The sequence below is a fragment of the Rhinolophus hipposideros genome (genome assembly GCF_964194185.1).
Source record: "Rhinolophus hipposideros genome assembly, chromosome: 10".
NCBI lineage: Eukaryota > Metazoa > Chordata > Mammalia > Chiroptera > Rhinolophidae > Rhinolophus > Rhinolophus hipposideros.
Genome location: NC_138056.1, coordinates 22463255 through 22477005, shown reverse-complemented (window position 1 = coordinate 22477005; position 13751 = coordinate 22463255). Strand labels below are relative to the sequence as shown.

The window sequence follows — 13751 nt, the reverse complement described above, 5'->3', positions numbered from 1 at the left end:
AAACGTTTGGCTTTAGAGAAAGAATGTCTAACAGTGACCTTCAAAAGTCCGTGAACCTGTGGCGATGGTCTTTGGGTAGGGGGGGAGCAACTGGAAAATTTCAGGACCCCCAGAATCACACTATTTTGTCACTTTTTTCAAGTCTGACCCCGATGGCTCATCGAGACTCTCCAGTCAGACAATGTACACTTTATGAATTATGTTCACTTTAGTCTCATGTGGTTTAGACAGGATACAACGGGGGGCTATCCATGACTCAATCAAAGTTGGTTGCCTGGGAATCTAGGAGCGGGGCCTTCAGATTATATCCCGCCCTCCTTTTATAAGTAAATACACTGGCGTTGGCACGTACTGCGTAGGAATGAACGCACCGGGGAGGTGAATACAGGGCTTCGTTTTGTTCCTAGATCTGGGTGCAAACTTGTGCACCTGTCTGGATCTATGAACTAGAGCTTAGACTTTTCCTGGAATTGAATTTGGGGCAACTTCAGGTTTAAATGAGTGTTTGTGAAAGAAAGCTCAGAATAAAACAACTGCTTCTCCTTCCTTCCTTTTTTTTTTTTTTCTTTTGTTGAGTGTGTTTTTGAGAACTGAAATAATGAAAGCTTTTGGTTTGAGGTTTTGTTTGGGTCAAGCCCCTTGAATGAGAGGGCTGGGCGCCAGTGTAAATGCTTCTGGAATTGAGGTTAAGAACTGAGGCCAATTCATTTCTTTACTTCCCCTCCCCCCAGCGACCCATAGCATTATGTGTCATTTTAAGTATTTGTTGAAATTAGGGTACAGATCAAACACTGGAAGGGCTCTGCAGTGCATTTGCCATTCTGGGGGAACTGAGCCAATCCAGGTAAAATTTCTGTGGCAATCTTGGCCACCTAGTCAAGAGCAAGGGTTTCAGAGCTGAGGAAACCATTCACCCTGCTCAGCCTCAGACTTCTTCTCGCACTTCCTAAGGTGTCTCCTCCCATGTCCTTCCGGCTGGATCTTTGGCTTATGGCAAAAGATTCCAATTAAAAGTAAAGTTGAACCAACCACTTCTTGAGCCTGAGGGTTTGTTAGGTCTTGAGGCACCTGGGAAACCTAGCCTGTAACATAATCACAGGCTACTCTTCTCTCTTCTATATCCTGACTTACTTTCTAGAATCTCACTCTAGAGGGGCCTTAGAGGCCAGTTTCTGCTTTCCTATTTGCAGTAACAGAGAACTATTTCCTGAGTCAACCCATCCTAGCTTTGAATAGTATTTCTTAAAACGGGCTTTACAAATCCGCTCCACATTATCTCCCTGACCCCCCATCCCTCATTCCTATCCCATGATCATAACGCAGGCTGAAAAATGGGATAAGCACTCTAGACCCTCAATCAGAATTATTACTTAAAGAATCAATTCAGTGTCAGGGTTTGGCACATTTCTTTGGAATTACAGCCCTCCGGTAGGATATTTAATTACAGTCTTGTTTGGGTCAATTCATTTCAGAATAGTTTAGTCTCTATTGGATGGGACAAGACCCCTGCCCCCACATCCCCCCCAAAAAACCTTTGTCATTTGTCTGAGTTTTTAGATTTCAAGCTCCCATTAAATTGAATGCAGTTAAATATCTTTCTATGTTTTAATGCAAGTTACAAGCTGAACTAAGGCGAGGCCCAACATAAACTGATGCCCTCTGTGATAAACGCAGGTGGGGAAGCGGGCTTTGTTTTGATTTCTCTGTCATCTGCCCATTTCATAAAATGGCCGCCGGTGTTCCTGATCTGCCCGATAGTCCTCAAGCCAATCACGCCAACTCAGGCTTGATCTGTTTATTCACTGACTTGTTGAGCCTAAAGCTAGGGTGGCACAGTCTATTATAACACTGAAATTTGTATATCCCGTCAAGACATGGCTCACAGCTGAATCATATGCAAATGCTTCTAATCTTTGCTTTTTGTGAAGCAGCTTAGCTGAAGTCATGATCTGGAGCTTGCATCATAAACCTGTGACTTGGTGCGGCCCAGGTCCAGACTGGACCTTGGCCTGAGGTACCTGGGAGCAGAGCGGAGTGAGAGAAAGCCAAGCGGGACCATTTCCCCAGAGCAAACCATTCTTTTATAGGCATGAATCACTTCCCCACATGGCTACCTTCAAAGGTTTTGACTTTTGTTTGGGGGTCAAGGGGAATGCATAGGGGGAGAGGCCATCATATTAAAGGGAGGTTTCAGGTCCAAAGATTTTAGTACTAAGGCAGGTCAGTCGTTCCACAGCTTGCTCTTGCACACTGGGAACGGGACAAGAAGGCTTGAAGAAATCTGAGTTTCCTTTTTTTGCCTTTGGCTGCATATTCCCCCATATGGTGATGAAAACACTTTCATTTGGATTTTTTTTTTTTTTAATTTTGTCTTTTCTAATCTGCATGGAGGTGTATCCTAGGTAAAATGGCTGACATCTCAAAGAGAAGATTTCTTCATGGTCTATCCTGTCTGGGGGTTTTTAATCTGAAGCCACAAACCCGTGAAATTGTTTACAGATTTTCACAAGGGGACATATACGTGCATTTTTCTGGGGACATGGTCCAAGGTTTCCACCTTATTCACAAAGTTCCCTTAACCCCAAAGGAATTGATTCTATGTCAGCTAGGAACCCATACACAATGACTGAGGCTAATAAACTGAGAGACACTGGGTTTTTCCAAATTCAACTCTGGCTCTGAAATAATGGCCCTGCACCCCTCCTGGCTGCCACCTGGAGATGAGCTTTGCTTGTGGCCCGCTGGGTAAATGCCACTCTTTGTCTGCAGAACAACGTGGCCCTGTCAGAGTGAAGTATCACTTGGAAACCAGGGTGGGTGCCAGACCTGTTGAAATATTGTCACATCCTGCTGAGATGTTGCAACTCACCCTGAAACCTACAGGGAGGGAGAGTGGAGACTCCTAGCATTTCCCCTGAATTTGTCCTTTCAGATTTCAGAGAAACCCAAGTCGAGTGCAGGTCTCCTGCTGACAATGCCTGGGGAGAAATTCTTAACCAGAATAAGAGGTTTCTTTACTAACCAGATCTTATTAAATCCCTTCCTCCATCCTGCCAGGCTTTCAGGGAAACTGCTGGGAGTGCTGAGCCATGACAAGCTGGGTGATCAGATAGGTGAATGTGTCCGTGCACATTGGGAAATACAGAAGCATCACTGGAATGTCTTTCCCCCACTAACTAGAGCATTGTAGAACTGAGCCTGATTCTTGGCAGGGAAGACTCGCGAAATCTGTTAAGTGCCACCAGCTTTGGAAATGGCGTAGAATGGTGGTTATGAGTAAAACCTCTGCAATCAAATTGTGTGTTTACATCCTGGCTCTGTTCTCAGGCTGTATGATTTTAGACATTTGACCTCTCTGTCTCAGCTTCTTCGCAACTATAAACTTTGGATCCTAATAGTACCTACCTCATAGGGTTATTGTATGAATGAAATAAAGTGATTCATGTAAAGCGCTTTCTTAGCACAGTGCCTGTTGCATAGTAAGTGCTCAATAAACAGTAGCTATTCTTCTTAGCCATTTTACTTAGGAGCTATAGTGGATATTCAGACTTTTTTGAAAAATGGACCATCACTCTTGACAACTAAATGAACGTTATGGGCCCTTGCCCTTTGTATGTAGATCCGGTCAGTCTGAAATGCCTTTGGAGGCTCCACATGGGTCAGTGAAACCTAGTTTAGAAGCCCTGATGGAACACATACAGAAGAGATGCATTTTACCAGCCCAATTTCTTAACAGGATTAGCTTGAATTTAGGGACTACTCTGTATGAAAATTGGTGGATTTTTGATTGTGGGATTTTTTGATAAGATCTGCCTTGGTCCTTCTGACACCCAAAGTGCCCACTCTCACACACACACACACACACACACACACACACACACACACACACAGCTGGCTAGATCATTGCGTTTTCTTTTCAAGTTGTATTTCACAGATCCGCCTCTGTCGTCTCTTTGGTGACGGTCACAAGGGTTACCATAATGAGTCATTTGTTAAACTAATCTGTGTTTCCATGGTCCTTGGTGGCTCTCTGTACTGAGATCAGGCCAGTCAATGGCCTCTTTGTCAGGCTGATTAAAATATAACTTTGCATGCCAAAAAGGCACTCCTTTGGTTTAAAAGCCGTCTTTCTTTGTTATAAATGTTCACATTTTTGTATTATTAAAACAATAACAACAATAACAACAACAACAAACCATTTAATGACCTGAATCCTTCAATGGCTTTCCATCTCTCAGAATAAAAGCTAAAATCCTAAAAAAGGCCCAAAAGCCCTAATGCTCTGAACCTCAGCTGCTGCCCTCTGCCCCTTGCTCAAAGCCACAGTGACTTCCTTCTGCTCTGTGGCGACAGCAAACACACACGGACTTCAGGGCCTTCGCAGTTACTATTCTCATGTTTGGAAGACCCTTCCACAAGCTCTCTGCATGACTGTCTCCTTCACATTCATCTAGTCCTCTTATCAGAGAAGTCTTCTGTGGCTACTTTACAGTAAATTGCAAATGAGTCCCCTCTCCATACTTCTATCCCTAGTTCTTACCCTGCAATACAATATTTTTCTCCGTAGTACTTATCATCTCTGTTTTGTTTTGGTCACTACCATATACCCGAACAGTGCCATGTAGTAGGTGCTCAATAAATATTGGTTAAATGTAGGATGAATGAATGAAATGAATGAATGAATGAATGTTACTAGTAGAAAATAGGTGAATTAAGCAGCTCTCATTTTTCTCTTTAGTAGAGTCACCTGATATGAAGAAGGAGCAAGACCATCCTGCCAAGTCCCACACCAAAAAGCACAGTAAGTTGTCTGGCTTTCAGATGGCACTTGGCCTGTTCCTTCAAGTTGAGTTTAACTAAGGCCACTAGTTTTTAGACAAGTATTGCCTCTGCCTGCTGCCTCCATTTCTTTCCTTCAAACTCAGGATGGTGAGAAAATGGAAACATCACTTGCTGGCAAAGTAGCTCTCTCTGCAGTTGCTTCTCCAAGTGGTGCTCCAATGGATATTTCCCCCTCAATCTGTTCTACTTGTTCTAAAACAGAGACACCCAGTAAATAAGAACTGCTCACAGGCATGGGGGTAGAGGTTTTCCTTTCTCCAGAAAAAAGGGTGGGATGAGGAGAAAGATAAAAAGAAACAACAGAGATGGATTTTTTTTTTCTTTTGCTGAATGTTGGCTTCCTACCTTTGTGCAGTTAATGTTCCAAGAAATGACTATTTATTCTTAAGATTCAACAGTGCTCCTTGGGAGTTGTATTTCCCCCAATAATAAAACCTTATGAAAGTGTATGAAATATCAGAGACACAGTGTATATATGTATGTGTGTGTGTGTGTGTGTGTGTGTGCATGTGTGTGTGGGGAGGGAGGAGGCACAGAAAGAAATCAAGATGGTATAATCTAGAAATCATAGGGACTTGGACATCTTTATTATCTGCTACTCCAGGTGACCCCACAGAACAGAATTAACACAGCCTCTCAGACGGGACGACTGGGGGTGGCATTGTGTGTCACAAGTCTAGTAGGAATAAATTTGAATTTGGTTGCTAATCTCATTGCAGTAGCTGCTTCATTTTCAAACTGGGCCCCTCAATCCCTGTGAGGCCTTGCTCCAGTCCATTCTGGGAGTTAAAATTCTAGAACCCAAATGATGTTTGGGTTCAGCATTTGGCTGAAACACAGTAGTTAGGTGGGCACAATTTAATTGATTGAGGTACTGAATAGAAGTGGTTACAAGTTGCTCTCCTCGGCAGTAACAAGTTGAAATGACTCCCCAGCAATTTGTCAGCAATATTTAGAAGATACTCCCCCTGGTACAGGACAACTAAGACCTATTCTTTCATCTTGACTTTGCCACTACTTCCCTGTGTAACCTTGGTCAAGTCCCTTAAATTCTCTGTGTCTCAGTTTCCTGATTTGCAAATTGAAAAATTGTGCTAGTTCGTTCTCAAATACCTGAAAAAAAAAAAAAAAGAAAGAAAGAAAAAGAAAAGAAAATCAAATATTTGGGGATTCTGTGATCTGCTGATGGGTAGGAGAGAATTGAGTATCTGCTACTTGATGGAAAATGTTGTAGCTCTCTGCTTCCTCTGCCCCTAATTTGCTGTGACTGAGACCATTATTAAGGTCCTTTTTCCGCTTTTCCTCAGATCCGCGAGGGACTCACTTATGGGAATTCATCCGCGACATCCTCCTGAACCCAGACAAGAATCCAGGGTTAATCAAGTGGGAAGACCGGTCTGAGGGCATCTTTAGGTTCTTGAAATCGGAGGCTGTGGCTCAGCTATGGGGGAAAAAGAAAAACAACAGCAGCATGACCTACGAAAAGCTCAGCCGAGCAATGAGGTGAGCAGTTTCCAGTTTCTGAACATGAGAAGGCCACACGACCAGCTCTTTTCCTGGCAGGCTTCGTTTGACCAACCACTTTACGCAATCTGTCCTTTGTTACAGATATTACTACAAAAGAGAAATTCTGGAACGTGTGGATGGACGAAGACTGGTATATAAATTTGGGAAGAATGCGCGTGGATGGAGAGAAAATGAAAACTGAAGGTGCTGACACTTGGAACACAGACCCAAACATATCCCAAATCACAACAACCCAAGAACTCCTGGACGTAAATATTTCAAAGATGACTTTTCTCTGATATTTATGTACCACGATGGGGGAAACATCTACTTCTAATGGGAAGAAGGAACACTACAGTTGATAAAATTATTTTGTTACTTTCAAGTATGTCCTATATAGGGAACAAACGTACACAGTTTTCTGTGAACTATGATGCTGTATGTGGTTGTGATTTGTGTTTGCCTTTATTGTGAAGTTCTTTTCCACTGCAAGAAGAACAGGGTTTGTTGCATTGTGCTTCTTGCTAAGAGAAAGAAAAAAATCAGAGGGCATTAAATGTTTTTCTACGTAAAATGATTTAGGAAAAGGTGATGTGTCCTTCACACATAAACATCCACAGACACGGCTGCTAGGATGAATTCCAGGGTCTCAGATTGATGGGATGAACCTGAGCATGCTGGGAAGTTTAATCTGACCCTTAGGAGCCACTGAGTGGAGAATGAGGACTTCCAAGAGTCAGATGATTTGCAATGTCTAAATCAGAAAGAACAGTAGTGGGGGCTTTACACTCATTCAGGAATGTTTTTCCTGATGCAGAGGCTGTCTTTCCTCCTCCTCCTTGGATGATTGGTGAAAAGAACTTCAATTGCCACCTCGACTCACTTTTAATTATTTGAGAGAGAGTTCAGCCTTGGCTATTTATATCCCAATTGCTTAAAAATAAATGGGAAAAAGGATGTGATGAGTTTGCTCTTGTATTCCTATAGTCCATGGTTTCTTGATTGGCACAGTTGACATTTTGGGCTGAATAATTCTTTGTTGTGCATTATTTGGCTGTCCTGTGCATTGTAGGATGTTTGGCGGTATCCATGACCTTTACCCACCAGGTGCCAGTAGCACTTCTGACCCTAAAGTTGTGACAACCAAAAATGTCATCAGACATTTCTATATGTTTCCGGGGTGGCAAAATTACCCTTGATTGAGAACCACTGATTTAGCCAGTCAAAATGAAAATGGTGATTTATTTTCAGAATAAAAAGATATTTAAGATCTTTTAGTCCCTAGAAAAAAGCAAAAGCAAGACTTCAAGTCAACTTATTTTTAATTTTTAAAATATTAGGGACAGTGGGTTTAAATATCTAGAAGGATTTCTTTTTAGAATCCCAGATGAGAGCCAAAGTCAGACAAATTAAAAAGGATAATGTAACAAGAACTACAAAGCAGACATTTTCACTAGAATTACAAAGCAGAGTAAAAATTATATTGCAGAAGGAAATGCTGAGAGAAAAAAATGTGTGTGTATGTGCGTGTGTGTGTTTGTGTATGTGTGTTGTGTGAGATAGACAGATGATAGATATATAGATAGATAGATAGATAGATAGATAGATAGATAGATAGATAGATAGATAGATAGATAAAGGTCCAGGGAAAACCTTCTTTGCAGATGTTAATTCTTATAATCTTTCCTCTTTTGAATGATTTCTTTCCTGTCTCGTATGAATTCATCCCAAAGTGACTGATATGCTGCCTAGATTTTCAACCAGAGAAATGTTTAAAAACGAGACAGAAAAGAAAGGAAGGATGTAAAAGAAAACCATAAAATGCAGCTCAGGTGCTACGGTCAGTAGGAGTTGGAGATTTCGGCAATGACGGGATGATTTGGGGTACCTGAAGACTTCTCACCAGACCCTGCAATCTTGTTTACAGACTATGAGACTGTAAACACTTTGAAATGGGTTTGGACATCCAGATTCCTTTTGCAACTTTTCTTTTTGACGCCCCATGTCCTTGGCTTTCTCCTCCCGTCTGCTTCTCTTGAGCATTCATATGGGGCCGAAGACAAGTACCAGTAAGAGGGAGTGCTTTTCATCAACTAATGGAGCACCTGCAACAGTGGGTCACCCAGTGGATGTGAGCAATTCTTAGTCAAAGAGGTGCAAAGTGCTTGTAAAATATTCAGAATGCTGGAAATAAGAATTAAGACTTTATCCTACTATAATGAGAACCATTATGAATGGGACCTTGGGGACACCAGCTTAGTGAGATAAATGACCTTCTGAAAGTCCAACCAAGTCTGTTTCTGTTTCTACCTGTCTTGGTCACCTCCACAAAGGTGTTGCTCAGTGTTGTCAAGTAACAGTTACTGAGGGGACTGAGAGAAATAACAAAGCAGCAGCCCAGATCCGAGACATTCCTGCATGACACACCTTGCTTTTCAGACAAGGCTAAAGAAGCATGAGGCTTTCCCAGCACTTTTCTATACTTCCCACAGAATGAATTAAACATGCAGATATTTGAAGTAATGTCACTGTGTCTGTATGTGTCTGAATTGTGTTATTTGGGATATCTGTTAATTCTCTCTCTGCTGTTCCTTCCCTCGCTTTGCCTGTTCGTCACCTAAGGTGACTAGATTTTTCTCTGAGTTTACCCTTCCCCAGACCTGTAAGTTTCTTACATTTCTCTAAATTGGCCTTGGCTCTTCCCGTGCCCTCTCCATTGAACAGCAATCTTTGCTAAGTAGTGAGCGAGTCTGGGGAGTACCGACTGGAATAGTTCTGCAGAGAATTAGCAGATCGTGTTGTTTGTTGAATGTGGCAGTTTCTTGGCAGCTGGTTTCTACCTAAACAGGCTGGCGTATTAAGTTCTCAGCATATCTCTCTATTGTCTTGGCTTGAATTTGATGCATTTTCTATGTGCTGTTCGTGACTTGGAGAACTCAAGGTAATCAAGCCATGCCAACTTGGGGTGTGAACAGAATACTTCCTACCACAGCGTTGAAAGGGAGAGCAAAATCCCAGAGATAAGCCAGCATCAGGTGAAGCCCCCTTTCTTTTGGGGGCACGCGGCTTCTCACTGAAGATGCTCATCTGTTCTAGATGCTCACATGGTCACCACACATGGTCTCCTCGAACCCTCCCTAAGCTCGGGTGCTTATTTGTAGTTTTCATGGGAACTCGAGGCAGGAAATGTATTGCTAAGACTTTATCAGACTCAGATCATCTGAAGCTTCTAGATATTTGACTTGATGAAACTTGAGTAGGGCCATGAGACACACCTACAGCTTCTTGTACTTGCCTTCTGAGCCGGGCAGACCCAAGTTATGAGTTTTCCTTTGGTCACGCTGGTCCTTCCTCAAAGTTTTTGCCTTGCTAGACTGTAAGCTCTTTGGGGTCAGGTACTATATCTTATCAATATTTTCCCCCCAGTACCTAACATGAAATAGGTGCTCAATAAATATTTGTTGAATTAATGAATGAAAGTCTTCTGGAGGACTCCTCGGATTCGGTGGCTATATCCATAATCGGATGTGAATCGTTTCTTCATTAGAATAAGAGCACAGGGCCATAACGTCAAGGACATATTATCTATTAGATGAGCATTTATTTTACTGTGAGACGCCTTACTTTGCCTTCCTACTTGTGCTGAAATGAAACCAAAACAGGCTGTTTGCTTCCGTAAGTCATGTGTTGGATGAGAATTCTGTTGCCTTATTAGGAACTGTGAGATTTATCTGGTATAAGAAACCAGTAATGAACCTTTGACCTGTTTCAACCAATGAAGATTATGAATGTGTTTATATGATGTAAATTGCTATTTAAGTGTAAAGCAGTTCTAAGTTTTAGTATTTTGGGGTTGGTTTATATATATATAAATATATATATACATGTATATATTTTTTCTTTTTGAAAAATATGGAGGGATCTTTTGATAAGGTGAGTCAGGCATGTTAGATTTTAGTTTTGCAAGTGTGTTGTTTTTTAAATGTATAAAATATAGGAAAAGGTAAAATAGTAAGAGGGAAAGGCAGTTATGTTCTTCTTCTATAGTTAAAAAAAGCATTTGTTGAGTGCCTACTAGGTGCACGGCCTGAAACCATGTGCAGGAGCTTATCTACTTATATAGGGTATAATAGATACTCTATATGAACCTACTGAATGGGTGTTTACTGTATAAAGAAAGAAAAGTACAGCAGTCATAACATCAGAACTGAATTAACCTCAGTGTTGGTCCTCAAGATTCCATTTCTGGAATAACAGATAGAGCATTTAATAAAAACCCATAGAGACTAAGCCTTGTGAACCAGTGAAATGTATAAGCCTTCACAGATTTAGCTAAATTGGGATTAATCTTTCCATAGCTATCTGCATAATTCTTGCTTTTCTTCCCATCTGGCTTTTGGGTTGACAAATTGTGGGAAACAACCCTACTGCTGCTGTTTTTTGAAAATCAGAAATCTTGCCCTTTAAACTATGTTAAATTCAAGTTGAGTATTTCTCTTTTATGAAAGGATTATATTTTTCAAAATATGACTTTTTGTTTGATGGGTCCCTGAAAAACACTAATAAAAACCACAGAGACCATCTTGTAACTGTGTGTTTCATGCTTCAACAAGCCATCCACAAGGGGCTTAGAGGAAATGGAACAAAATATATGCAGTCTATAGCAACAAAATATAGGCAGTTCCCACATTTATTTATTCAATAAGCATTTATTTGAGTATCTACTCTGTGCCAGGCACCGACTTATATCAAAGAATGGAAGAGACAAAAAACATCTGCTGTCAAGTGTGTTCTATTGGGTAGATACAGACAAGAAACAAAACAGTAACAAATAAACAAAACAGCATATCAGATGTACAGTCAAGAAGTGAAGAGCAAGGAAGAATGTAGGGATGTATTGCAAGGTTAGGCAGGGTTAAGAAGGACACATTCCAGTAAAGATTTGAAGAACGTAAGGGAAAGAGCCATGCAGGTAACTGGGGGAATGATACCCCATGGGAGAAACCAAGTGCAAAGGTCCGGAGGCTAGTGTGTTCCTTACATGTCCAAGGAATAGCAAGGAAGTCTGTTTTCCAGTGTACTCAGCAAGAGTAGGAAATAATATGAGAGGTACCGACTGGCCAGATCATATAGAACCTGGAGGCTGTTAATGAGGGCTCCAATTTTTCTTTTGAGTGAGATGGGGGCCACAGAGGAGTGACATACTCCAGCTTCTGATTTAAAAGGACCCCTCTGGCTGTTGTATTGAGAACGAATTGCAGGAAGGCTTTCAATGCTGAGTGTACATTCTTTCATCAAGGATGAATAAAAGGAAATAGAAAAGATCTTTCTCACATCCAAGTTTCCAATAAAATACTTAAAAATATTTCAAGGTAGTATGTGAACTCTACCTGTTTTTAACAATATTTCTCTGGGGCTCAGAAAGTCTCAGTCACTTAACTTCATAAATAATAATGAAAATCCTAATAGCTAACCATCTTGGGAAAATCCCCTTAGTCCCAGGAACTGTGATATGTTCTTTACATACATTTCGATCCTCATGGAACTCTGTGATATGGAGATATTATCCCCAATTTTCAAATGAGAGGAAATGACGGTCAGAAAGATGAAATAACTTTCTTAAGGTTATACACCTACTGTAGTAATAAGTGGGAGACTGGTATTGCTAACCCAGATCTCTTTTTCCCAAAGTCCATACACGTAGCCCTAATATTTCTCTACTTAGTCAGGTACTAATATTACACACACACAGACAGTTTCATTATTAATACTAAGTTAAACAATGGATTACAGAGTTATTTACTGTTACGATTTCTCAAAGCCTTTATTGGGGTGATGTGGGTTGTGAGTCCACGAGAGGGATAAAGTGTTCCTAATTTCCCAATGGACCCTTTTCATCAACAATTTTATTAAACCAGTACCCTTTATAACACACTTAGGGAAATGATGATGTTTAGCAATTACTTCTCTGACTTAGCAGAAGCAGTATTTTCATGTCTGGGCCAAATTAGTTTGCTGATAACATTTATGCACATCCAACTTGGCCAACTTTGTACATATTCCTTTTTTTTTTCTCATTGAGAAGAAATTCCCTCACTTCCATGGGCATTATTTATTTTCATTGATGCATTTCTCAGTAATCACAGAACTTTCAAAGTGATTCTTCTTTGGGAGCTATGAACTCTCCTGAATTTGACCTCTTTAGAACTATCTGTCCAAACCTACAGGCACTAGCCACACGTGGCTGTTTAAGCTTAAATTAGTTAAAATTATATCAATAAAAAATGTAGCTTCTTAATTGTACTACCCACATTCTAAGTGTTGAACAGCCACATATGACTAGTGGTTACTGTATTGGACAGCAGATAGAGAACATTTCCATGATCAAAGAAATTTCTACTGGACAGTGCTACTCCAGAACTTGACCTGGGAGGATGGGATAAAGGGAGTGAGCAAAACTAACCAACACTGAAATGAGATCCAGTTTGCCTTGGAAACCAAAGGTGACCCTGAATTGTAGAGAACAAAAAAATAAAGGTCCAAAGCAAATATCTCTGTTTGCTGGAATGGTGACAGTATCTGCAAGTGCAAACATGTTTGGTGTTGTCAGTGGAGCCTTGGAGTGGGAGGATTTGATTATTCTTATCCCCAAACCCCACAAATACCCTACAGTCATTAAAATGAATGTTCCAAGGTTGTGGCTTTCTGGTTGAGAATATTGACGTGAGGGGAGATCACTGATATGGGAAGGGAAATGAAAAATCCCCAAAGAGGAATGGCTGGCGCTGCCCACTGTCTACAATAAGTGACCTAAGACCACTTTCTTCCTTCTTTTGAAGACCACCTTCTTGAATAAGTAGTCTACGTCGTAGGCTATTTCCATGTAAGTCCCTTCTCCTCCATTAATTATCATAATCTGGTCTCTGTTCACATCAAGTCACTGAAAATACCCCCTTGAAGTTCATATTAAAACATCCCGGCCTCAGGGACGTTGCTTCGCTTATTCCCTGTGCCTAAAATGCCCTTTCGATCTTCATGTGGCTGGGCTTCTTCTACTCATGAAGGTCTCAGTTCAAAAAGTCACCCTTGCTTATCAATCTGGCTTCAGCGGCTCTCTTACCCACCCCTCACTTCCTATTATATCATATTATCCTCATTTTATCTTCTCAGAACTTACACCATCTGAAATTATATTTTTAATTTATTAGTAGACTTTTTTATTATTTTTTTCTGCCAGAAAGTAAGCTCCAGGAGAGCAGGGACCTTGTCTTCCCTGTTCACATCTTCCTAGAGTGAGAATGTACATCACATAGGTACCTGACTCTGTTAATATTTGTTGAATAAGTGAAGGACACTATTCATTTTTCTTCTTTATTTTTTTTAAAAGTTATTTGTTTGTTTAT

At 40.8% G+C, this 13751-nt stretch overlaps 1 protein-coding gene across 2 annotated transcripts in view; it reads left to right on the top strand.

The window, feature by feature from the left end:
- Positions 1-9820, top strand: part of EHF (ETS homologous factor) — a 40049-nt gene extending 30229 nt beyond the window's left edge. The window contains exons 7-9 of one of the 2 annotated variants that reach the window (XM_081062320.1): positions 4739-4801; positions 6150-6345; positions 6451-9820. In XM_081062320.1, the coding sequence (XP_080918446.1) occupies positions 4739-4801; positions 6150-6345; positions 6451-6550 (359 nt within the window). In that variant the 3' untranslated portion in view covers positions 6551-9820. The remainder of the gene's footprint in view (positions 1-4738; positions 4802-6149; positions 6346-6450) is intronic. The other variant, XM_081062321.1, reaches the window with a different exon arrangement.
- The last annotated feature ends 3931 nt before the right edge of the window (positions 9821-13751 follow it).